At 37.2% G+C, this 27,863-nt stretch overlaps 1 protein-coding gene and 1 non-coding gene across 2 annotated transcripts; both read left to right on the top strand.

The window, feature by feature from the left end:
• The first annotated feature begins 817 nt into the window (after positions 1-817).
• LOC131275070 (uncharacterized) lies at positions 818-22,037 on the top strand. The gene is made up of 8 exons (XM_058284466.2): positions 818-1,017; positions 2,234-2,287; positions 2,657-2,761; positions 16,593-16,646; positions 17,374-17,478; positions 18,924-18,977; positions 20,809-20,913; positions 21,689-22,037. Exons 1-8 carry the CDS (start codon positions 957-959, stop codon positions 21,775-21,777), a joined length of 627 nt encoding a protein of 208 aa, XP_058140449.1. The 5' UTR covers positions 818-956; the 3' UTR covers positions 21,778-22,037.
• LOC111760567 (U2 spliceosomal RNA) lies at positions 3,364-3,554 on the top strand. The gene has a single exon (XR_002794209.1). It is a non-coding gene; the product is annotated as a U2 spliceosomal RNA (small nuclear RNA).
• Positions 22,038-27,863: the final 5,826 nt, after the last annotated feature.

Raw genomic sequence — 27,863 nt, forward strand, 5'->3', positions numbered from 1 at the left:
AGAGGGGCCAACTCACATGGCAGTGAACTCCATCTGCCATGACCATAAAACCTGTTGGTCTCTTTAGCCCTCTAAAGAACCAGTACCTGGGGTTGTATCTACTTTATCTGTCTCTGAGACTCTGCTCAGGTATGCATAAGAGCAATCCTTCTGACAACATCCAGACTCTTCTTTAGAGACTCATAGCCATATAAACTCATTTGTCCTTTCCATTTCCCCCTTAATTTAGGTCAAACAGCATTTTTAACTCCTGTTATTATATGTAGACAGGGATATTCTGCTGGTCCGTGTTGAACCTTTAATTCAAGGTCATTTTCTAGTTACGTCATCAGCTGGTACTTGGTAGTGATCCCTCGGTGCCAGGGAGGCTCATCCCCAGGTATCATGTCCCATGCTGGGGGGAAGGCAGTGCATTTACTTGCTGAGTTGGCTTCAAGACTGGCCACATTTGAGTAACACAGAGGCTGTCAGGAGGGAACTCTTAGGCACAGTGCTGCTCTAGGCCTTGTTCTTATTTCAGGTGTATAGGCTCAGAAGCATAGTCATTAGTATCAGGGGCTCACTGTTGGACCCTCATTCCTTCCTGGTGCTTGCCGTTGCACCCGGGGGACTGCCGCTGCTCCCATACTACTCTTAACAATGTTTAAACACTGTCAGAAAAGATATTTAAATTTCTATTTTGTGAAGAGAGGAACAAAATTCTTATGTATTTTACTTTTACTTGCTTATATAATTAATCAAAGGAATTTTAAATTTTTGTGTGTTGTACAATACATGATATTTAAGTACCCATAAAATTATTTTAATGGTACATAAGTGAAAGTACTGCCAGGTAATGGAATTTGATAGTAAAAATTCACTCATTTTGTGTTCTTCTCAAATTCTTATTTGTCACCATTTCTTTTTTTCTAGGAAAGCAGGTAGATGTCAGTGACCTAGAAAATGTTCTGCGAGACATGGGAATAGAGGTCACAGATAAGGAATATATCAATTTAGCAAAAACTCTTCCAACTGACGGTAAGGATTTTAAATATGTATGTCTTAAACCAGTAATCCTCCCTTGCCCTATTGTCAAAAGAGTATTTTCAATATTGTAGTTTCAAGCATATACCCACCAATCCCCAGTGTCCACCTGCTCCCTCCCCCAACCCTTCCCCAAGATGGAATGGGCATCACCATTCCAGAAGCCTCAGAATTGGGGAATAAAATATGGACTAGAGTAAACTTACTGGTATTCTACTGTAGACTTATTGTGATTCTAGCAATGGAAGAAATTGTATCATTAATGTGGAGGCAGTGGCCACTGGAGGTGCTGAGGTCAGGGAGAAGAAAACAGGTGTAATATGGGGGCATTTTCGGGACTTGAAACTGTCCTGAATGACATTGCAACAACAGATACAAATCATTATATATCTTGCCATAACCTACAGAATTGTGTGGGAGAGAGTGTAAACTACAATGTAAACTCTAATTCATGCTTAGTGACAATGTTCCAAACCGTGTTCATCAATTGCAATGAATGTACCACACTAATGAAGAAAGTTATTAATGTAAGAAAATGTGGGAGGTGCGGGGCATATGGAAATCCCTTATAATTTTTATGTAACATTTATATAATCCAAGTATCTTTTTTTAAAATTAAAAATATACTTAAAAATATATATATGTATCCTTCAAGGGGCTTTAGAATGGTTGACTGTGAGATTTTCTTCTAAAATGAATCCAAATTGTTAAAAGGTTTCCTATCCATCATTTTTGAAACTTTTAGGATTACTTGATTTTCACAAACAACAATCTAGGTCATTTAATTTATGTTATGGGAATCAATAGCTATTTCACTCATCACCTGCCAATAAGACCAAGAAATGTGTATTGTCTTTGATTCCATGAAAATACCTGAGGGAATGTGGGAAATTGTTAACATGAAAGAATAAAGGGTATAGGAGAGAGGAAAGAAGTTAGAGAGAGAAATAAATCAAATGGAGTATATGTTTCATAAGTTTTAAAATAAAAATCATTGCCTTTTGTACAAGAATAAACATATTTGCCTTATTAAAGTCTTTCTCCAAACAAACATTTATTATAATTTGAGAACAAATTAGATGACTTTTAGAGCAAATCATTTAAAATCTTTTTTTAAATTATGAGATTAGGAGAAGAATCGTAGAAATTTTCTTGTTCAGAGAAGTCTCCATAGTGTTTTTCTCCAACTGAATTATGCCTTTTCTTACAGCTGAAGGAAAGGTGTATCAAAAAAGGTTGCTGGATCATGTGAAGACTCTTAAAAGTGAGTGAGAAGTATGATGAGAAAGCAGATAAATGTGAAATATTCTATTAATTCCTTTTATTAAATTGAACATCTCCTATGTGTATTTTCCCAATATTTATGGGTATTTTAGATAAATTATGCCACAATTCCCTGGACGATTACCCAGCCCCCTTTAGAATTTGGGCTGAGTAAATATGAATAAAAGATATAGTCAGGATGAGATTGAACATCTGGTTTTAATGATAACCCTCCTTGTACCCTTGAATAGGTCTTCTTTGATTTTAGGTTATCATGATTAAAGTGATGACTATAAAACACATAGATTAGTAAGGACTTTTTTCACATCTTGGTGTCTTATTTTTTTCATAATATTTTGTCTCTCCTAAGGAGGAAAGATTGATAAGAGTAACCTGGACACATTTCTGGAAAATATGGGGATTGCACTCTCACATAAAGAACTTGAAGATTTTTCACAAAACCTGCTGGTTGATGGTGAGCATTGTAGACAAAAATGTATGTACTGTAAGGCAGCTTAGTTTGAATGCACCCATAAACCAATGACAATGCTTGATATTGATAATACTTTTGAAAAACTTATAGCAGAATTCAGGTCTCCAGTGAAAGCTTATCCTGTCTCTTCATTAATCCAAGACCAGCAATGTCTTCCACTGTGGCTAATGAAAATTGGTGAAAGTGCAAACAGACCATTCACAGGTCAAAGAATGGAGAAGAGGAAATTAGAATGAACAACAGAAAACAATAAATGAGAGAAACAGAGAATTACCTATGATGAGGAATGATTAAAATCAATTAATGGTATTTCCAGTATGTGTGCCTCGACTGTTCTGGAGATAAAGAGAAACTCATTAAGGGATATAACTACAAATAGTGAGCCATGATAACACTATTACAGTAAGACCTTGGGTATAACAATGAGCTTAAGATTTTAAGTATATTAATAAAATCAAACATTTTCAAGAGGAAAAAATTCCCTTCCTCCAAAACCTAACAAAATTAACAATAGCAAAAACTAAAAAGTAAAAATCCAGCCAAAGAAATTCAGTATCAATCAAATAACAAAAGGGAAACAACCTATCACTTCTCAGGCTTTTGGCTAAGATCAAGTATAGTATCTGTTCTTATCAGTTTAATATCTGATACATCTTCTATCAGAGGACAATATACTAAATGGGTTTTTGGAGTAGGGAGATGGAAAAAGGGCTGGCTCTGTCCACTCCATGCAGCAACCTGGTATTGTTGTACCTCCAGAAACAGTACAGGAAAAAAAAATTTTTAAGGGGAACAGCCTAATGCCATAAATGTTAAAAGGGAATGGACAAGGAAATAACATTCTTAGAGTAGAGAAAGTACAGTAGAGCCACACTCCTCTAAATCTTTCTTTCCCTCAGAAACTAAATTGGTGAGCTGCAAAATTTAGAAAATTCTCACTAAAATGCCCAGATCTAGGGTAAAGCCAATTGAGTAAATAACTTTATTTCATTCTCTCATCTTATTAGGAGGGAAAAGAAACAATTGCAGTGAGAAATTGATAAAACAAGGTATATGAACAATAGAAACTACCCACTAATGGAAGTAAAAATTTCAGATCTACAGGCTGAACAGGAGGTCAGATATGAAGCCCATGCATATGATCCCATGAGTATATCTGCGATTTAGTTAGTATCCTTACCTGGGTTAATTCCACTTAATTGGAGGTATAAGTGCAATGAACCCTTGTTGGGACATTTAATCAAACCTGAAGTCTGAGGGCAAGGCCATAGTATTATAACAGAGAGCACACAACATTTCACCACACCCTTATGTTACAATAAAAACGGGTAGAAAATTTTTCTCCAAATGTATCTCACTGAGGAAAGCAAACTCATCTCAGATACAGTAGAAAGGGTCATAAAAAGTTACACTAATTCCTGAGAATAAAATGAAGCTTTGGATAGAGCTACTGAAGCATATGTGAGATGAAGAGACATGGCAACAACTGTAGTATTATCACAGGAAAATAAAGTAGAAGGAGGAAAAGGGGAAGGAAAGAAGATAGATGAAAGGAAGATAGCACACAAAAGACAAATAACTCCATCTATTATAAAATATAACCAAGGAACAAAGTTCTTCATAATTATTTCATATTACAGAAGAACTTTAATGGATTCAATAAAACTAGAGTTCAAAAAGAGATGGTAGACATGTGATAGCCAGGCCCTGAGCCTCAACAGACCTGCAACTCCTACACTGTAGTTTATTGGACTTACCCCACTCAGCTAACATGGAGGTGAAGAAGGTCAACCACCACACCAGAGAGCCAAGAATGCCTACAACTGAAAGCAGAAGAATTGCATCCAGCATCCATGTGGAATCTAAGCCCCCTCTTGATATAGATGTAGAGTGGACACAACCATTCTAAGGTCCACAGGATGGAGGAATAGAGTATGGATTAGAATGGACTCACTGATATTCTATTCATGAACTATTGTGATTAGTAATCGAAGAAAATGTGGCATTGGTGTGGAGAGAGTGGTCATGGTGGCTGCTGGGGGTAGGGAATGGGAGAAAGAGATGTGATGTGGGGACATTTTTGGGGTTGGAGTTTCCCAGGTGGTCTGCAGGGACAGTTCCCAGACCTTGCATGTCCTCCCATGGCCCACTGGGTGGACTGTGGGAGAGTGTGGGCTATGATGTGGACCATTGACCATGAGGTGCAGTGGTGCTCAGAGATGTATTCACCAAGTACAATGAAATGTCTCATGATGGTGGAGGAGGTTGTCGTTATGGGGGGAGGAGTGGGGTGAAGGGGTAGGGGGTATATGGGGACCTCATATTTTTTTTAATGTAACATTAAAAAATAAATAAAGACAAAAAATATATAAAGATTTTTAAAAAAGAGAGATGGTAGGGAAGTGGATTTGACCCAACGGATAGGGCATCCACCTCCAAACCCAGGACCTCCTGACCCATGTGATGAGCTGGCCCACACGCAGTGCTGTTGCATGCAAGGAGTGCTGTGCCAGGCAGGGGTGTTCCCCGTGTAAGGGAGCCCCAAGCACAAGGAGTGTGCCCCATAAGGAGAGTGGCCCAGCACGAAAAAAGTGCAGCCTGCCGAAGAATGGCGCCGCAAACACAGAAAGCAGACGCATCAAGATGATACAACAAAATTAGACACAGATCCCAGGTGCCACTGACAAGAATACAAGTGGACACAGAAGAACACACAGTAAATGAACACAGAGAGCAGACAACTGGATGGAGGGGCAGGGAAGGGGAGAGAAATAAATTAAATAAGTAAATGAGCTGGTAGCATAACATACTGATATTAAAAGAAAAATTGCATATCTAAAGAAACAAAGTATCAAAAAACCACCATCGAATTATTAAATTATAAACATCCAAGTTAAAAGCAGATATGGCTGAAAATCATGCTACTGGCATAAAGAGAAGACTTAATCACAGTAAATGCAAAGGAAAAAAGACAAAAAGATTAGTACAGGGAAGTGGACTTGGCCCAATGGATAGGGCGTCCGCCTACCACATGGGAGGTCCACAGTTCAAACCCCAGGCCTCCTTGACCTACATGGAGCTGGCCCATGTGCAGTGCTGATGCGTGCAAGGAGTGCCGTGCCATACAGGGGTGTCCCCCGCGTAGGGGAGCCCCACGCACAAGGAGTGGACCCCGTAAGGAGAGCTGCCCAGCGCAAAAGAAAGTGCAGCCTGCCCAAGAATGGCCCCGCACACATGGAGAGCTGACACAGCAAGATGATGCAACAAAAAAAAACACAGATTCCTGGTGCTTCTGATAAGGATAGAAGCAGTCACAGAAGAACACACAGCGAATGGACATAGAGAGCAGACAACTGGGGGTGGGAGGGTGGGAAAGGGAGAGAGATAAATAAACAAACAAATAAATAAATAAATGCAATTAGTACAATGAAAAACTAATAGGTATGGATGATTCATAAAAGTGATCCAACATAAGAATAGCAATTATTGCTAGAATACAGAATAGAATATAGTAAGTAAAAAATTAAAAGTCAACTATATTTTAAGAAATAAGAAAATTTCTCTAAAATGAAGGAAGGAATGGATATAGATCAAAAACACTACCCTAGGTCCCAGAAAATTTTGATCCAGAATGTTCTACTCTGAAATGTTTCCTGATTTATCTATTGAACTTCAAGGAAAAACAATAATTTATCAGACATCCAGATAATGGAGAGGGTAGTGTTAGTTTGTCAAAGCAGCATTCAATTGTAGGAAAAAGAGGAGGCGCATATATAAATTGCAGAAGAAAGCATGACAAAGAATATTATTCACAGCTAAGATGTCATTCAAGTATAAAGACAAAATTCAAACTTTCGTAAGTATGGAAAAAAATTAGTGAATTTTTTTCCCAACATCTCTTGGAAAAAACTATGAAGAAATACAGTTACTTTAAAGATGACTGAAAATTCAGAAGAAAGAAACACTGGTAAAATGGATGTTGGTGATCTTTGAATCCATTTAAATATAGAACAAAGTTTAGACAATTGTGGGGGTTATGGATATAAAATAGAATATATGCATAAATGGAAATATAAAAATAATGGTAAAACTAGCAAAAATATGAAAGTGGGGGGAAAGGAATGCAAAGAAGTGTGAGAATATTATGTTCTTATTTTCATAGAAGAGTGTCACTTGATAGTTTCTAAATTTGAAAGATAAAGTAGAAAGCAGCTGTGGTTCAATCGACTGGGCTCCCATCTACCATATGGGTTTGCATCCCAGGGCCTCCTTGTGAAGGCAAGCTGGCCCACGCCCATGGAGAGCTGATGGCCTGCACCTGCAGAGAGCTGGTGCAGCAAGATGAGGCAACAAAGGATACAAGCAGACAAAGAAGAATGCACAGCAAATGGACAAAGAGAGCAGACAGCAAGCAAGCCACAAGGGGGGAAATAAATAAATAATATAATATAATATAATATAATATAATATAATACAATAAATCTTTTAAAATATATATGTATATATATATATGACTCCACCTGTAGTGATTTGATATGGTTATGAATTCCAAAAATAGATATTGGATTATGTTTGTAATCTGGTCTGTACCTGGGCGTGATTGAGTTGTGATTAGGGTTTTGATTGGGCCATGTCATTAGAGCACGACAAAGGACGGAGTCGAGGGTTCTTAATGTTGGAGTTTTGATGTTGGAGCTTAATGCTGGTCTTAAGCTGGAGCCCTGGGGAGAGAGACAGAGCTGTTCACCTGATAGTCTACAGCTGACCTTGTGGAAAGAGGCAAAGCCGACAGACTTTGAGAGTCTACACCTGACCTTGTGGAGAAACCAGAAGAGCTGAATCCAGAGGAACCTAGGAAGCCTGAACCCTTGCAGACGTCTGGCAGCCATCTTTCTCCTACACATGAAAATAGACTTTGATGAGGGAAGTAACTTATGTTTTATGGCCTGGTATCTACAATCTCCTACCCCAATAAATACCCTTTATAAAAACCAATTTCTGGTATTTTGCATCAGCACCCCTTTGGCTGACTAATACACCACCTCTTAATGTTTTTAATACTCTCTGAAAGTAAAAAAAAAAATCTTTTTAGAAATACATCTTGTAGTAAAGAAATATTTATTGGAAATTCAGGACTATTATTTTTAAATGACATTTATATTTATGATATTATATAATTTGTATTAAAGTAATTCTCTATATCTGCCTATCCTGCCTCACAACTTCAGATATTATCATCTGTGGAATGATCGGTGGTTGTACCTATGGAAGATGAGATTTGGAGTAACTTTTTCCTTTTCATTATGAAACATAATACATAAAGAAGAGTGTGTAAAACATGAATGTAGAACTTAACTAATTATTATAAAACAAACAGTTGCATATCCACCACCAGCACCCAGAACCCACAATGCATATCTTTGCTAACACTGCCCACTAAATTTATTCACTATCATGATCCTTAAGATGGTCACTCTACTGCTTTTCTTTATACTTACCTCATATATATTCATCTCAAAATATTATAGTTTGACCATTTTTGAACTTTATATGAATGGAATCACACAGCATGCAACTTTTTTTTGACTGATTTCTTTCACACAAATATATACTTAAGATTCATCCACAAGTAATACGTATCTGCAGTTCATTCTTTCCACTGCCATATAGTATTTTATGATATTACTGTACAAGTTATTTATCCATTTTACTATTAATGGGTATATTAGTCAAGGTTCTTTAAGGAAAGAGAACTGACAGGAGATAGCTTTAAATAGTATGGGAATTTATAAAATTGTCTTATGTGACCATGAGGATGCACAAGTCCAAATTCTGTATGACAGCTGCAAGCCAGGGAATCTGATGAAGGTCCTCATTGAGTTCCCCAGGAGATGCCGGCTATCTGAAGTAGAGATGGGAATTCTCTCTCTGAATGCTGAAATCACTTCTTTTAAGGCTTTGAACTGATTAGATGAGATGTCACTCATTGCTGATGGCAATCTCCTCAGTTGATTTGTAGATGTAATCAGCCATCTATGCAATCAACTCACTGATGATTACAGTCCATGAAATGCCCTTATATTACGATTAGCCCAGTGCTTGCTTAACCAAACAAATGGGCACCATTACTTGGCCAAGTTGACACATTAGCCTAACCACCACAGTCTACCTCTTGTCAGCTTGGCAGCTATACACATCACCTTAGAACATAGTTAATCTCTAAATAAAAACAATAACAGACTTTTTTTTCTGCCGAGCAAAGCTCAACCGTCCTGCACACAACTAGAAGCACACCATATCCCTCAAGAATACGGTACAAATCCCTGGATAATATTCACTCTTAAACTTGACATCCTTAAATACTATGACATGAAACTATACAACTTATGTCATATAAGGGGAAAGGGAAAGGAAGAAAACAAGAATATACATAATATATATACACACACAAACATATTCATAACAAAACAATGAAGAAATATTCATAACCATTATGGTCCTCATTTCTGTAACTGGTCATGTGGTCAAAGTTTGTATTTGTCACTACCTTCTTCCATTATCCATTTCATGTTCCCTTTACCCTTAGCAAATACCTCAGCCTACCATGGTTCTTTGCCTGGTAGGGTGACCCAAACCTTCATTCCTGAATATTCTGGGCTATTATTAGCTCTGTCTGGATTGGGTTGTTGCAGTTTTCCACTGATTTTATTCACGGGGCATGAGTAGTGAGAGATGCCCTAGGGCAGGGGTTCTTAACAAGCTGTCCATGAGCTTGAATTGATATTCAAAAAAACATTATTCTTGTGGGGACATACTGGTGCAGGTGTGAAATATTTATTAAATGATACGCAGTGTAGTGTAAACTTAGTAAGGGGTCTGATTTTCACCTAACTGGCAAAGAGGTCCATGGAACAAAAAAAGGCTAAGAACCCCTGCCCTAGGGGATCTCCTGTATTCCAAGCAAACTCTTCTTTACCTCCATATGTAGGTGCAGTTCTATTTCCCCTTGATAGTCAGGATCAGTCACTCCAACCAGTACAGTAATCCCCTTCTTTGCATGTTGATTCAGAAGCACGAGGAGCCCGAAATGGCCAGGTGGCAGTCTTAACTTCCAGTTCAATGTAATCGTTGTTTTGTTTCCTGGGGGAAGCAGTCCTCGTTTTGGAGCTAAGACCTGTAGACCAGCAAAGCTTAAGGTTGCAGAGACAAGAAGCAAAAAATTTCCTAGTGAATCACTGCAGGTAATATTGAGTGGTGCCACTCCCATTTCCACCCTTTGATTTCTGGACCCATGAATCCTGTCTATGGAAGAAACAGCACCATAGTGTGGATGCTGATTTACAGTGTACTCAGCCTCTTGGAGAACATTGCCCCAGCCCTGCAAGGTATTGCCAACTATTTGGCACTATAATTGAGTCTTCAAAAGGCCATTCTATCAATTTGCCTGCCTCAGGACGATGGGAAACATGGTAGGACCAGTGAATTCCATGAGCATGTGCCCATTCCCACACATCATTTGCAAAGAAGTGAATTCCTTGATAGAAGCAATGCTGTGTGGAATAACACAGTGGTGGATAAAACATTCAGTAAGTCCACAGATGATAGTTTTGGAAGAAGCATTGGGTGCAGGGAAGGCAAACTCATATCCAGTGTGTGTGTCTATTCCAATTAGAACAAACCACTGCCCCTTTCATGATGGAAATAGTCCAATGTAATCGACCTGCCACCAGGTAGCAGACTAATCATCTTAGGGAAAGATGCCATATTGGGGTCTGAGAGTGAGTCTCTGCTGTTGGCAGATTGGGCATTCAGCAGTGGCTGTAGCCAAGTCAGCAATGGTGAGGGGAAGTCCATGTCGTTGAGCCCATGCATAACCTCCATCCCTATGACCATAGTCACTTTGTTCATGAGCCCATTGGGCAATGACAGGAATGGATGGGGAAAGAGGCTGAATGCTATCCACAGAACAGGTCATCTTATCCACTTGATTATTAAAACCTTCCTCTGCTGAAGTCATCCTCTGGTAAGCATTTACATGGGACACAAATATTTTCATGTTTTTTGCCCACTCAAAAAGGTCTATCCACATACTCTTTCCCCAGACCTCTTTGTCACCAATTGTCCAATCATGTTCCTTCCAAGTCCCTGACCATCCTGCCAAATCATTGGCAACAGCCCATGAATCAGTGTACAAACACACCTCCAACCATTTCTCCTTCCAAGCAAAATGAACAACCAGGTTCACTGCTCTAAGCTCTGCCCACTGGGAGGATTTCTCCTCACCACTGTCCTTGAGGGACATCCCAGAAAGGGGCTACAGTGCTGTAGCTGTCCACTTTAGGTGGTACCTGCATATCATGCCGAACCATCTGTAAACTAAGCCCGTGTTTTCTCTTCCTCAGTCAACTGACTGTAAGAAACTCCTCAAGAGATCATAGCTGTGGGCTGGGAAAGAGAAGGTAATATGGCAGGAGTGGTGACCATGGGCATTTGGACCACTTCCTCGTGTAACTTAATTGTGCCTTCAGGACCCATTTGAGCCCTAACTCATATATACCACTTCCACTTTACTATGGAGTGCTGCTGTGCATGCCCAACTTTATGGTTTGGGGAGTCAGACAATACCCAGCTCATGATAGGCAACCTAGGTCTCATAATAACTTGGTGGCCCATGGTTAAGCATTCAGTCTCTACTAAGGCCCAGTAGCAGGCCAAAAGCTGTTTCTCAAAAGAAGAGTAATTATTTGCAGAGGATGGCAGGGATTTGCACCAAAATCCTAAGGGTCTGTGTTGTGATTCTCCTATAGGGGCCTGCCAAAGGCTGCAGATGGCATCTCTATTTGCCACTGACTCTTCCAGCACCACTGGATCTGCTGGATCATATAGCCCAGGTGCAGCTTGTACAGCAGCCTTGACCTGTCACAGAGCCTCCTCTTGTTCCAGTCCTCTCAAAACTAGCAGCTTTTCTGGTCACTTGGTAAATAGGCAGAGTAACACACCTGGATGAGGAGTATCTTGTCTCCAAAATCTGAAGAGGCCAACTAAGCTTCATGTCTCTTTTTTTGGTTGTAGGAGGGGCCAGATGCAACAGCTTACCCTTCACTTTAGAAAAGATATCTTGACATGCCCCTTCACCGAGGTGGAAGGTCTCTGTATCTTTGTTGGATTTATCTCCCATCCTCTTATCCAAATGCCTACCAAAAAGTTTAGAGTAGTTTGTAAAGTAGTTGCTACTTCTTGCTCACTAAGTCCAATCAGCATATCATCAATATAATGGACCAGTGTGATGTCTTGTAGCAGGAAGAGACAATCAAAGCACCTGTGGACAATGTTATGGTAGGGTTGAAGAGTTGACATAACCCCTAAGGTAGGTCAGTGAAGGTGTTCCACTTAGATGGCCCAGTTAAAAAATGGGCATAAGATTTGCCTAGACGTTTGTCCAATGAAGAAATACAAAGAGTGAAAAAAACACATGAAAACTGATGAACATCACTAGCAATTAGGGAAATATAAATCAAAGCTACAATGAGATATCATTTCACACCTATTAGAATGGCCACTTTATTTATTTTTTTAAAGATTTATTGTTATTATTTATGTCTCTCCCTTCCCCTCCACTCCCACCCCCCAGGTTTGTGCTCTGTCTATTCACTGTGTGTTCTTCTGTGTCCATTTCTATTCTTGTCAGCGGCACTGGGAATCTGTGTCTCTCTTTTTTGTGTCATCCTGCTGTGTGTGGCTGCCACTCCTGGGCAGGCTAGACTTTCTTTCGTGCTGGGTGGCTCTCCTTATGGGGCGCACTCCTTGTGCGTGGAGCTCCCTTACGTGGGGGACACCCCTGCGTGGCATGGCACTCCTTGCACGCATCAGCACTGCATGTGGGCCAGCTCCACATGGGTCAAGGAGGTCCTGAGTTTGAACTATGGACCTTGCATGTGTTAGACAGACACTCTATCCATTGAACCAAGTCCGCTTCCAGAATGGCCACTTTTAAAAAGATGGAAAACTACAAGTGTTGGAGAAGATATGGAGAGATAGGAATGCTTATTCACTGTTGGTGGGAATGCAGAATGATATAGTCACTGTAGAGAGCTGTCTGGCAGTTCCTAAAGATGTTGAATATAGACTTGCCATGTGATCCTGCAATACCATTACTGGGTATATACCCAGAAGAACTGAGAGCAGTGACATGAACAGACATCTGCACACCAATGTTCATTGTGATGTTATTCACTACTGCCAAAAGATGGAAACAACCGAGGTGTCTATCAACTGATGAATGGATAAACAAATTGTGGTGTACACACGTGATGGAATATTATACAACTGTAAGAAGAAATGAAGTCATGAAGCATATGACAACATGGATGAACCTAGAAGACATTATGTTGAGTGAAGGAAGTCAGACACAGAAGGACAAATAATGTATGGCTGTGCTATTATGAACTAAATATATTTTGTAAACTCATAGAGTTAATAACTAGAATATAGGTCACCAGAAAATAGAATGAGGTTAGAGAATGGAAAGCTGAGGTTTAACATATGCAGAACTGGTAAAATAGTTGTTCATAAATCTTTAGAAATGAATAGAAATGGTGAAAGCACATCACAGTGTTTGTAACTAGCAGCGTTATTATATGGGTATGACAGTTATTGAAAGGGAAAGTCTTAAGATCATGTATATTACTAGAAGGAAAGCTAAAAAATGTAACAAGGGACAATAGCTTAGCAAAACCTCCTGAGATATATGAGTTAGGGTAATATTGCAATACAAAACTGTTTTCCTTTGAAATTGAACAATTATACATTAATGTTACCTGATGTTAATATCAGGCAAAAATACAACCAAAGCAAACAATGGAAGTAGGGTATAGTAATATATTAATCTTTCACTAAGGTTTTAAAAAGGAAGTATACTAAGTTAAAAAAAACTAGAAAAAATGTTTTACATATTTTTTTTACTCCATCTATACAAAATATAAATACAAATAAATTAGAGAGATGGAAACAGAATAGCAGCTATGTATGGCAGCAAAAGAAGAGAGAGATTGAGAAGTGATTATTAGGGGTAGAATTTTTTGTTTGTTTTTTGTTTTTATTATTATTATTAGTGGAGTAATGAAAATGCTCTAATAATGGCTGAAGTGATAAATCCACAACTATGTGATTATATGAGATACCACTGATTGTACACGGTGGAAGGATTGTGTGTTTTATGAATATGCATCAATAAAATTGATTTTTTTAAAAAGGATTTATTCTCGACTCTTAATTCTATTCCATTCATCTATGTGTTTATCTTTATGCTAGTATCCCACTGTTTTGATTATTGTAGCTTTATGATAAGTTTTGAAATTGGAAAATATGAGTTCAGCTCTGTTCTTTTCAAGATGCTTTTGGCTATTCTGGTTCCTTTGCATTTCCATATCAATTTTAGGATCAGTTTTCAACCACTGCAAATTTTATTGAATTTGTAAATCAATCAACTTAATAATATTATGTATTTGAACCATAATGATAGAATGTTTTTCTCTTTTTCATCTTATTTAAATTTTTTCAATAGTGTTTTGTAGTTTTCAGAGCAAGTTTTGTATATCTTTTGTTAAACTTATTCTTAGATCACATTCTTTTTGATGCTGTTGTAAGTAGAACTGTTTTCTTAATTTTTTTGAATTGTAAATGCTAATCCTTTTAAATTTATTGAGATTTGGCTTTAGAACCCAATATATGGTCGTGGGTTTTTTTTTAATATTCCCTATATTCTTGAAAAAATCAAGTTTGTTAAAAAAATTTTCAAATTTTCTGGTTTTAATGATTTTTCTGAGGCTGTTATCCTAACTACTAAGAAAGGTGTATTAACCTCTCACTATGATCTTTAATTTGACTCTTTCTCATTGTAATTTTGCAATTTTTCTTTATATATTTTGAGGCTATGTTATTAGTTGCATACAAATTTACAATTGTTACATATTCCTGGTGAATTAAACTTCTTTTCATTATCTCAAGAAATGCTTTTTTCTAAAGCCTATTTTGTTTGATGTTGATATAACTATAATACTTTACTTTTTCCCCTTCCCCTCCTCCCCACCCTGCTGTTTTTTGCTGTCTGTGTCCATTCATTGTGTGATCTTCTGTATCTCTTTCTCTTTTTTTTGTCTTCTCCTCTCGTTTTTCTCTTCTAGGATTCACCAGGATTTGATCCTGGGGACCTCTGATGTGGAGAGAGGTTCCCTGTCAGTTGTGCCACCTCAGTTCCTGGTTTCTGTTGCACCTCACCTTGACTCTCCCCTTCATCTCTCTTTTGTTGCATCACCATCTTGTGGTGTGACTCACTTGCACAGGCACTGGCTCGCTGCACGGTCACTTGGCTTGCTGCATGGGCACTGGTTTGCCACGCAGGCACTGGCTCACTGCAGGCATGCTTTTTTTTTCTACCAGGAGGCCCCAGGGATCAAACCCAGGTCCTCCCATATGGTAGACAGAAGCCCAATCACTTGAGCCATATCTGCTTCCCTAATTCTTTAGTTTTGATTAGTATTTGCCTGGTCCTTTTGCTTTCAACCTTTATGAATCCTGATATTTCAGCTATTTTTAATTCTTAAGCTTTACAGACCTCGGTTAGTTCTTTGATGAATATTGCCTAACATTTAAGTAAGAAATAATGCCCATTTTACTCAACTGTTCAAAGAACAGAAAAACAACATTTCCCAGTTCGATTATGTGACTGGCATAACCTTAAAACCAAGCTTGATGAAGACACCTCTCCCCCCCCCGAAAAAAAGAAAAGCACAAGCCAATCTCTCTCATAAACAAAGATGCAAAAATCCTAAACAACATATTAGCTATCTGAATTTATCCTTCACATTATTGCATGATTTGTAATAATTATGGAATTATTGATGTATTTTGTGTTTATTCTTACTCACTGCCTCTATTTGTACCACCTGTTTGATAGTGTGCTTCTTTCCATTCTTGCCTTTTAAATTATTTTTATTATTTTTCTCTGTTAATTTGGAAATTTTAGAGATCCTGGGAATTATGACATGGATCCATCATTTGTCATAATCCACTGCTATCCTAGACTTTTACCCCCATCCAAGACAATGCAAAGTTCCTAGAATTTTTAAAGAATTTAACTTCTTCCCAACTTATTGTTTTTGTTTTATACAATCAATGTTCCTTTAGAATTATCCACATATTATCATTTCATTTTTTGTTTATTCTTTCCTACAGTCCTAGATTAAAAGAACCCACTGAGTGCTAAGCAGGATAAATTTCTTTTCAACCTTTGCCTAAGCACATTACTGCAAAATTTAATGACCTCAAGGACAAAGAGAAAATTATAGTTAACAGGAGAAATAACACACTACCCACAAAAGAATAAAAGAGTTGGATTCATTTTAGCAATATTTGATTCAAGAAAAAATGGAACAATGATACCTTCAAAGTGCTAGAGGAAAATTACCTTGAACATCCAATCAACTAACTTTGAAGTATAAGAGTAAAATAGACAGTGACATACAAGAACACAAAAGTTTACTAGCCACAGACCTTCTTTAAGTAAATTACTAGAAGATATATTCTAATGAAAAAGAACATGGATAAAGAGGGCAGTAAAAGATGCAAGAAGCAATGTGGATGAAAGAACTTAAAAGAGCTTGTTTTTATATCTAAGTAAACATTTATTATATAAAAATGTAGTAACTATCTGGAACTAAAATTCAAGATGATATCAATATTCTAGTTGGGAGCAGATATCATAGGTGGGGAAAGCAGAAGGCTCACTGGTCTGTAACTGCTTCATGTTTTGCAGGTGATGGGAAAGTTGATCTGAAAAATGTCATACTAAGAATGGAAGATTTTACAGGTAAGTTTCTATAACACTGAAACCTTAACATTTTACACAATCAGTTAAATTTTAAATTCTCATTCCCCATTGGTCTACCACAGATATTGTTTGCCATTTCATCCAGTTATTGTAAAATATTTCTTCCTGATGAAATCATTTGATCTTGGATTACTATGTTCTAAAAATAAGCCACAGTATTTAGTCTTTTGATAACAAGTCCTGTATATTGTAGAGATATTTTTTCACTTATATGTCTCTTTGCCTACATGTAAATAGTTAATTTCTAGGTAAGCATGTTAATAAATAAGGTAAAGTTGTGGAAAGCTCAAAACAATTTGGTTTCTGTGAACAATCAATCACATAATTTAGTATAATACCTCCTGCCAGAATGATTCCTACTGGCAATTCATTATCCAGCTTGGTAACTAGATTTCATTTCACACATTATATCCAATATTCAGAGAGCCTTCCTTATATTAATATCATAGGAACAAGATTTTCTGGATTTGATATTGAACCATTGTATTTGAACATGTCCCATTTTGCTTTTGCTCTTTAACCATAAATTGGGAATATGAGTATAAAAACATATTCCAAGTATAAAAATAATACATAACATCATAGCTCATATAGGTTGATAATATTTCATTGCTCATATAGGTTAATAGTGTGAAAAGAACTTCTTCAAAATATTGAGCTATGAATTTCAGAAATTCTCATCTATAAACACTCTGTCTTTCCAAAGGAGAAAAGATTGATGTCAGTGATCTGAAAAACGTTCTTGGAGACATGGGGATAGAAGTCAATGATAAGGAATGCCTGGAACTGCTAAAATTATTACCAGTTGATGGTGAGTTGCCTATGTTATTACTGTGAGCTCCAGGGAGTTTGGTTCCAATTTTGAAATTTATATTTTAAAGTAACCCATGTTCAGGTGTTACCTTCACCCATCCTGCAGTTCTTGTTTCCATATAAATAGTCTCTCTATTACTCTATGCCAACTCAGGTGAAAAATTAAACCATCCAAAAGAATCCTCTTCCACAAAATCATTTTGAGGAGTAAAAATGTTACTGATGATTTCCCAAGAGAGAAGAAAGTGAAGAATGTACATCTCTCACAGTAAACATTGCAAAAGTGCTCATGAGAAATTCCTGTTCTCTCCCAGAGTCCCTTTTCCATACACTGCCATTGGAAATTCCCTTTTCCTGATGCTTGCCCCTTCACAGTGCTAAACTCTCTGACTTCCTCAGTTTCTGGAAGGATGTCAAATTTCTCTCTCCTCTCTATTATGAATATTGTTTCTTTCTTCCTTTAAACACAAAGTCTCATCATCTACCCAAAGTGAGCTTATAAAAGCACCTTCTTAACAAAGGCCTATCTCTTCCTACAGGTAACTCAAGTAAAAAATTTTTTGAGGTACCAGGGATGGGATTTGAACCCAAGACCTCAAATGTGGGAAGCCAGCACTCAACCTCTGAGCTACACCGGCTCCCCCAAGTTAGATTTTTTCATTTGTTTGCTTGTTTGTTTTTGTTTTTAGGAGGTACCAGGGATCAAACCCAGGACATCATATATGTGAAGCAGGCACTCAACCACTTAAGCTAAATCCACTCCCCCTTTATGTAACTTTTTTACAAGCTGCAAGGATATTCCTTTTTTCCATATTCTTATATCAGATGGAAGTTAGCAGACCTTTCAATCATGAGCTTTGCCATCAAAGGCTAAACAAATCCCTACTATTACCCATTAGGTCACTGACATGCCAAACTTTAAAAGGAAGAAGAAGAAAAGGGAAAAAAATGGAAATGAGATAGAAATAGAGTGTGTTAGGAGTCCAAAATGACAAGGAAAAGATGAGTATATGAGTTTGAGCTCTGTAGCATACAAATCAACTGTTGCCTTGTTTGTCAGAGTAAGTAGATCTAATAATAACAGCTAGCATTTGTTGAACCCTAATGATGTGGCAGATACTGTCCTAACCACACACAATAATGACACATTATCCCCATTTTATAGCAGAGGAAACTGAGACACAGAAAAGGTAAATAATTTACCTAAGCAAAGCTAGTAAGTAGTGGAGCAAGAATTTGACCATTAACCTTAACCTTTACACCAGATTTCCTTTTTAGACCATAATGAGAGCTTTTGTTGTTGTTGCTTAACTTTATCATGGTTTGAATGTGAAGAAAGATAAATTCCTAAGAAGAATAGATTTCTACAGTTATGCAAAAGAAATTCTGAACCTTATATTCCCTTTGTGAGTCATTCTTTGTCCTGAATTGTTTTTCTTACAGGTGATAAGAAAGTTTTTCAGAATAGATTGCTAGCAGGTTTGAAGTCTTTTGGAGGTGGGTAATACATGTGATGAGAAAGTATGTAAGACTGAGATTCTTAATCTTTGCATTTATGTTTTTCTAGTTATTAAATAATGACTCCTCTGTCACCCTTTTATATATTCATCTTATAGACATTTTTTTTCCTTAGGTGTATCTGCATTTGATCAGATATTCTCTCATCTTGTATCTTGGAATTTATTCCTCAAATCTCTCTGGTTTTCCTATGATCTTTAGAAAATAGGAAAAAAAAACTTAGTCGTGCAGTAGTGATAGAAGTCATTCAGAGGAAGCAGATATGTCTCAAGCAATTGAGCTCCTGTCTGCCATGTAGGAGGTCCAGGGTTCAATACCCAAGGCCTCCTGGTGAAGGCAGGCTGGCCCACATGGCGAGCTGGCCCATGTAGAGTGCCCCCCCACACAGGGTGCTGCCCCACACAGTAGTGCCGCACTGCACAGGAGTACTGGCCAATGAGGAGAGCTGACGCAACAAGATGACGCAACAGAAAGAGACACAGAAGAGAGACAATAAGATTTAGCAAAACCAGGGAGCTGAGATGGCGCAAGAGAGTGATCACCTCTCTGCTACTCCAGAGAGTCCCAGGATCAGTTCCCAGAGCCACCTAATAAGAATACGAGCAGACACAAAAGAACACATAGCAAATGGACACCGAGAGCAGATGAGGGAGGGGGAGAAATAAATAAATAAATCTTGTTCAGTAGAAGATAAAACTAATCTGGGAATTCAAACAGTATGGTTAAATGTTATTTCAAACAAACCAGTCTTATATGTCTCCATGGTTGTCTTTCTGTGTACTCTTACACAGGTCTAATTCGAGTTTTGGCCTTCATGATGCTAAAAATAACCATCATAATGCTTCTCTGTGAATTGTTCATTTTATTTTTTTCATTATAAAAGATGTCACATACCCATTATATAAAACCTAAATTAAGGAAAATATAATCAATCATACTCCTACTATCCAATCACAATCAATGTTAACAATTTGAAGGCCTTTATAGTTAACTTTTTTTATTGCTCTGGAAATCCCATGTGAAGATGCCATTAAAAAGACTAGTCTAGATAAGTCCAATGGTTTTTCCCTCCAGTGATGGAATAGATTGTTATTTCTAAAGTTAAGCAATTAGATGAAATAGTTGACTGGCCTAAGAGTCATGCTATACAAAAATATACCTAACACTAGGATCACACTGAGTTAATATACCCACATTATCACAGGTATAGGTGAAATGAGTCCATCTGACTGAGGAATAAATTGATATTGCCTATGTTAAGTTTATTCTAGTTACATGTTGCTGTTCGTGGAATGGCAGGGAGAATTATATGCATTATTTATGCTGTTCGTTTTATGTCTCTTTTTTTTAATGGACATATTATTTTAATTCATGTATGTTAAATGACTATATAATATAACTCCACCATATAAAAAGGAATTTTTCCCATGGTAATAATCTTTTTTTAAGGGCTATGTAATCTTCTGTCTAGTGAAAATACATTGGTTTACTTAACTCCTGTTATTATATATTTAAATTTGGTGTATTTTTCTGTTTTTATCTTTTTAGCTTATTATTATTAAAACTATAATGAAAACCTTTTTTCAGGGAGACATAAGCTTTTTCTACATCCACAGAAGTGGAATTAGTGGGCCAAGAGGTATGGACATTTTAAAGGATTTTGATAATTATTGCCAAACCACTTTCCAGTAAAAGTAAGTCCAGTTAACACTCACCAGCAGCCAGGACCATTGAGAGTGTTTATTTAACTCATCAGCATAAAGAGTATTTTTCACTATGTGTCTTTTCTCACATCTGTCTCTTTCTGAAGGAGGAAAGGTTGATGTCAGTAACCTCAATACAGTTCTGGAGATCATGGGGATCAAGCTCAAAAATAAGGAACGTAGAAGTGTGATAAAAAATCAGCCCACTGATGGTGAGCATTGTAAATAAACTTTGTACTCTTTTGGGAACACCTTAGATTTTTTTGGCTAATGTGTAAGAATTTCTAAAACTAGATTAAGTTGGGAAATTTAAAGCATCTTTAACAAGTATGGAGAAGAACTTGGTCTTACAAAAGAAATCCTATCTTTTGTCATCTTTATTCATCTGAAGTTATTCTATTGAACTATGAATAATGTTGAGATGACATTTACGATAGCTCTCAAACTAGAGAATGGTAGGGAAAAACAAGGGAACAGGGCAGGTAAATGAAAGAATGAATACCAAAGAGAGCCAAAAATGATTCAAAGAAAAATATCCATAATAGAGAATAGAATGTCATGAATATTTCTTCAATCATCTAACAACCATATTACCATCATTTTGAGATAGAAACAGAAGTTAAAAACATTGGAAAAATATAAAGCGACACAATCAGTTTCTGTGCCAGGTAAAATTTCACACACACACACACACACACACACAACATATACCACACTTGACCTTCATGAATGGTATTTTTTCCATACTTCTAAAAAAGTATCTAAGGGTCTCAGAACTGGAAACATAGTATATTTGACATTGGTCAGATCTTGTGGTCAGGGGCCACAGCCAATACCATGGTCCCTCTTATTAATAAGGAAACAAGCACTCAAATCCAGGATATATAAATTTAAGGTGAACACAAATAATTTCATAAAATGCATAGACTTTCATTGTTCATAATTTTTCTGTGCCATTGTCCAAGTTTTCTATGCTTTGTATTACAGCTAAAGGAAAGATTCCTCTGAAAAAGATGATGGATGATATAAAAGCAGTTATAGGCAAGTTGAAAGTTATTGTAAATTGTAATTCTTGAAAGATATTTTTCCATCTTGTCTTTTCAATTAATACATGAATTCATTTACCTAGTACTAATACCCATAAATCCACAAATCAACAAAATAACTAGAATATTTCCAATATCATTGCATCAACCCATGGTTCCTCCTATAGCCCATCACTCTACCTCCCCACTCTTTGAGATAACTCTATCCTGAATTTTATATTACTTATTCTCTAAAAAAATAGTTTTATCAAAAGTGTGATAAAATAATGTTTCATTTTGCTTGGTTTTGATAGCACTATAAAAATACTATACATGTGTAGTCTATAACTCACTTTTTTAAGTTAATTATTTAATTTAAGGTTTCTCCATGTTGTAGTTTATTCATTTCTACAGCTATATAATATTCTATTGTGCAAATAAACCATAATTTATTCACCCAGTCTTCTGTACATGTACATTTAGATTGTTGCAGCTTTTTAGTAATATTATACTGCAACCTCTAGTTCACATTTGCAAGAGTTCCACTACTAAACTTGAAGGTTAAGGTATAGTTAAGAATAGAATTTCCTCAGTTATAGGGTATGTGAGTATTCAACTTTTTAAAGTAGTGCCAATTTTTACCAAAGCAGTTGTACTATTGACTGCCCCACCACTAAACTATAAGGACTTCTTCTGTTGATCTATACCTATGCTTATATATGTTGTTCTCAAGTTTGTTTACAAGTCTAGTGGATAGAAAATGATATCTCATTGAGGTTTAAATATACATTTCCCTCATTACTAATGACCATGTTTTCCTATATGTACTGGCTATTTGTGTTTTCTCTTCAATAAAATGTTATTTCTCCTTTATTTTTTTATTGGGTTGCTTGCTGATCTGCAAATACTAGGAGAGGTTCTTTTTTACTTTTTTCTTTTTTCTTATTTTTTTCTTTTTTTCTTTTGTTGGGAACAAGCATTTAGGAAAACTCTCAAAACACCAACTGACTCTAAGCTAACAGAATAAATACTTCAGTGGCCACATTAAAAAAAAGTACAAACTTTACAAAAATAGTTTAGAAAAGACACTAAACAAATAACAACAGATCACAACAAGTAACAACAATATTCCCTAGAGAGGAGGGAGATTTTTATTTCCAGAGGTATCACTTTATAATATTCAAAATGACCAGTTTTCAACAAAAAAATATGAGCCATGCAAAGAAACAAGAAAGTGTGGCCAATTCAAGGAAAAAAAGATATTAATAGAAATTGTCCAGGAGGAAGTCCAGGCTTTGGACTTACTAAACAAAGATTGTAAATCAAGGGTTTTAAATATGCTTAGAGAACTAAAGGAAACCATGCACAAATAAATAAAGGAGAATAATGGCTCATCAGACAGACAATATGAAAAAGGAGATAGAAATTTTTCAAATGGAACCACATAGAAATTCTAGAGCTGAGAAGTAATACCTTAAACGAAAAAATTTCTAAAGGGGTTCAATAGCAGTTTTGAGCAGTCAGATAAAGGAATCAGTGAATTTGAAGATAGGTAACATTGAGTTATTCAATCTGAGGAGGAGAAAGAGAAAAGAAAAAAATTTAAAGGAGCAAAAGAGGTCTGTGGAACACCACAAAACATAATAGCATATACATAGTGGGAGTCCCAGAAAGAGAGGAGAGAGACAAAGGGGAAGAAAGAATATTTGAGGAAATAATACCAAACCTCAAATTTAATTAAAGATATGAATCTACATATCCAAGAAGCGCAACAAACTCCAAGCAGTATAAGCACAAAGAGATCCACACAGAGATACATTACAGTCAACTTGTTGGAAGCATCTTGCATGTACAAATGATCATCAATAAGATTACAGTGAATTTCTCTGCAGAAACTAGGGAGTTCTGCAGGATTAAAGAAAAAGACAAGAGAGAGGCTTAGAGAAAAGTATAGAAATGAAAATTATCAGTAAGGATAACTAAGAGAGTAAAAAAAAAGAGACAAAAATAAAATATGACATGCAAAAACCAAGGATAAAATAGTTGAAGTATATATTGTCTTAACAGTAAAAACACTGAATGTTAATGGATTAAATTCCCCATCAAGAGACACAGATTGGCAGAATGGATAAACAAAAAAAAAGTATGATCCATCTATATGCTGTCTATAAAAGACTCGCCGTAGACCCAAGAATACAAATAGGTTGAAAATGAAAGGATGGAAAAAGAAATCCCATGCAAAAAGTAGCCAAAAATGTAACTGTTAACCCAGTGTTCAGTATAGAGTGAGATATATGTGTGTGTGTTTATTTTTTCATACAATTTTCCAGACAGATCAGAACTGAACTGTCAGTGTGAAATAAAGAGCTCTGCTTGTACTTGAATAATAACTATCAGAACTCCTCTTTTAGGAGCAGCAGAATAAGAAATCATGTTGTTTTGATCATTTCACGTATGTGTATCCAGTAGAAAAAGATATTCCAAGGTGGCCTAGCCATTCATGTACAATTTCCAGATTCTAGCTGCTGAAAGATCTCTAAAATATTATAGAGATCACCTTTTACTCACCTGGAAGGCTTCACTCTTCCAACGTCAGTCATACCCAAAGCTGCCAGTCTTTTGTACCCATCAGGGCCCAAATAACAGTGGCAAACTATCAGCTAAGTTGTATCTTAATTTAGATTCCATGGGTCTAACAAGCCACATTGACTAGAAAAGAGATATTCCTGCCCTGTATTCTTGCAGAGTAAATCCTGAGACATGATATTGGTGATTCAGGTGAAGTTCTTTCTCGGTACAACACTTGTCTACTCATCCAGGGAGGGTTGTTCTAACTAGTCATCTTGCCTCTGTTCTTTAAAATCCACTGCTTGTCATTTTCCTGCTAATTTATGAAAATAGCTTATTAAAGTCTGTGCTTTGGTTCCTGTCTTATAAATAATGCTGAACATAAACTTGTACTTACACTAAGAGAAGAACAGTTGTGCTTCTGCAGTACTGAATAGCCAGTTTAAACCTGTGTTTTTATATTTAAGAAACCAAGAATTGTGCCAAAGACATCAGAAAAGTAAATCAATAAATGCTCAGTCTTAACCACCTGTACCTTAAGTCTACAGAGAATTATGCTGAATTGGAATGTAAACATCCTAAATATTGATCAGTGATTCTGTGTGAATTTCAAAATGCAATAATGGTATGATTCATAGGAAATAAATCCAGTTAGTAAAAAAAGTAACCACAAAGATCTGTGATAGCTATACTAATATTGGATTAAACAGAGTTTAAATTCACAACACTTATAAGAGACAAAGGAAGCAAACTATATATTATTAAAACGAGAAATTCACCAGGAAGAAATAGCAGTCGTAAGTATTTTTGCACCTAACCAGCACACCCCAAAATGCATGAGTCAAACACTGGTAAACTAAGGTAGAAACAGACACTTCTATAACAATAGTTGGAGAAGACATCGATTCAGCAATCTCATCAACAGATAGAACAGAGGATCAATAAGGAAATATAGAACTTGAAAACATGGTAAATGAACTAGACCTAACAGACATATAGAGAAACTGCAGGAAGCAGACTTGGCCCAATGGATAGGGCATCCACCTACCACATGGGAGGTCCGCGGTTCCAACCCCAGGCCTCCTTGACCCGTGTGGAACTGGCCCATGTGCAGTGCTGATGCGTGCAAGGAGTGCCCTGCCACACAGGGGTATCCCCTGTGTAGGAAAGCCCCATGCGCAAGGAGTCCACCCCGTAAGGAGAGCCACCCGGTGCGAAAGAAAGTACAGCCTGCCCAAGAATGGCACCGCGTACACAGAGAGCTGACACAACAAGATGACACACAAAAAGAGACACAGATTCCCAGTGCTTCTGATAAGGATAGAAGTGGTCACAGAAGAACACACAGCAAATGGATACAGAGAGCAGACAACTCGGAGGGGGTGGGGTGGAAGGGGAGAGAAATAAATAAATAATAAATCTTAAAAAAAAAGAGAGAACACGGCCTCATTCTTCTCAAATGTTCATGGATCATTCCCTAGGATAGACCAAATATTGGGCCACAAAACAAGTCTCAATAAATTTAAAAAGATTGAATTATTTAGAGCACTTTCTCTAACCATAATGGAATGAAGCTGAATATCAATAACAGGTGAAAAAAGGGAAAATTTACAAATATATGGAAAAGAAACAATATACTCTTTTTTTCATATAATAAACTTTATTTTAAAGAGGTTGTGGATTACAAAAAAGTTACATCAAAAGTGTAAGGGATTCCCATATACCACACCCCCTCCCCTTCCCACACTTTCCCCTATCAATAGCATCTTCCAATAATGTAGTGTTTTGTTACAATTGATCACTAAATATTGAAGAATTACTACTAACCAAGGTCTTTAGTTTACCTTATGGTTTACATTTGACACCATACATTTTATAGGATTGGGGTTTTTTGGTAAATATTTATTTTATTTATCTCTCTTCCCCCTTGTTGTTTTTTACTTGCTGGTCTGTTCATCTTCCTTGTTTCTTTGGGAGGCACCAGGAGCCAAACCCGGGACCTCTGATGTGAGAGGGAGGTGTTTAATTGCTTGAGCCACCTCTACTCCCTGCTTTGTTGAGTGGCTCATTCTGTTTTTCCTCCCCACATCTCTTTATGTGTCATCTTGTTGCATCAGCTCACTGTGCACACTTGTTGCATCAGCTCCCTGTCTTCTTTAGGAGGTACCAGGAACCTCTGCTCCCTGTTTTTGTTGTGTCTCCCATTATGTTCTTTTTTTCTAGTGTCTCTTCTTGTGTCAGCTTGCCACATCTGCCCATCACACCAGCTTGCCATCTTCTTTAAGAGGCACCGGGATCCAAACCAGCAACCTCCCATGTGATAGGCGGGATGTCACCTGACCCACATCCACTTCCTAAATTTTACAGGTTTTGACAAAATGTACAGTGGCCTATATCCATCATTGAAATATCATATAGAACAATCCCAATGCCCTGAAAATGTCCTGTGTTCCACCTATCATTCCCTCTCCACCCCTCATAATCTCTGGCAAGTACTATCTTTAAATCCATCACCACAGTAATAATAATTTTACTTTGGTCCATTGTTGCATTCCACCCCCCGCCCATTTTGTTCATTCCTCAACCTTAATGACTTTGGGATGGTGATGCCTACTCTGCTTTATATTGAGAAGGGGCTTAGATCTTATGGAGCAGATGGAAGGCACTGTTTTGCTTGCAGTTGTAGATATTCTGTTTTTTGGGGGATGGGAGTTGTAATCATCATCACTTTGTTCACTATCCTGGGTGATTCTGATGAACTGGAGAGTAGGTGTTAGTTGCAATTCTGCTGAGGTTCAGGGCTCAACCAGCATATGAAGAGACCAAAGATTTAAGTCTCTGGGACATACATTTAATGGGTATAGTGCTAATTATAGATTCAAATAAAAGAGTAGAAGAATCATGTGAAGGGAAATTATAAATGAGCCTAACTAACTCCCAACGGGGTGAAGATTTAAAGGGGGTTTTGTCTGCCTTGCCTATAGTGTCGATATCTCTAGAGCCCTCAGGAGCACCCCTATTTGAGGCTTTGTTTACTCTGGCAGTTAGTGAGCTCTGCCTGAGACATCCATAAGTGTAATTAACCTCTGGAATGACCTCCCAACTCACTTTGAAATCTCTTAGCCATAAAAACTGTTTTGCATTTAACGTTTCCCCCTTTTGCTCAAGGTCTTCTTCCAAATCCATCACTGGTTGGTGCTTGGTATCAGTCCCTTGTGCCAGGGAGACTCATCTCCAGGAGTCATGTCCCATGTGGGAATGGGGGCAGGTCAGATAGTGTATTTGTTGCTGAGTTTGGCTTAGAGAGAGACCACATTTGAGTAACAAGGAAGTTTTCAGGAGGTAACACTTAGGCAATAGTGATTATTAGGCTAAGTTGAAAGTTGAATGAAGGAATGAGTATTGACACATACGAAAACATGGATGAATCTCTAAGACCTTATGTTGAGTGAAGTAAGCCAGTCACTAAAGGACAAACAATGCATGATCTCACTGATAAGTACTAAGAATATTGAATAGACTCACAAAGGTAGAGTCTGGAAAACAGGTTACCAGGTTATAAGCATTAA

This window comes from Dasypus novemcinctus, chromosome 21 (genome assembly GCF_030445035.2).
Source record: "Dasypus novemcinctus isolate mDasNov1 chromosome 21, mDasNov1.1.hap2, whole genome shotgun sequence".
NCBI lineage: Eukaryota > Metazoa > Chordata > Mammalia > Cingulata > Dasypodidae > Dasypus > Dasypus novemcinctus.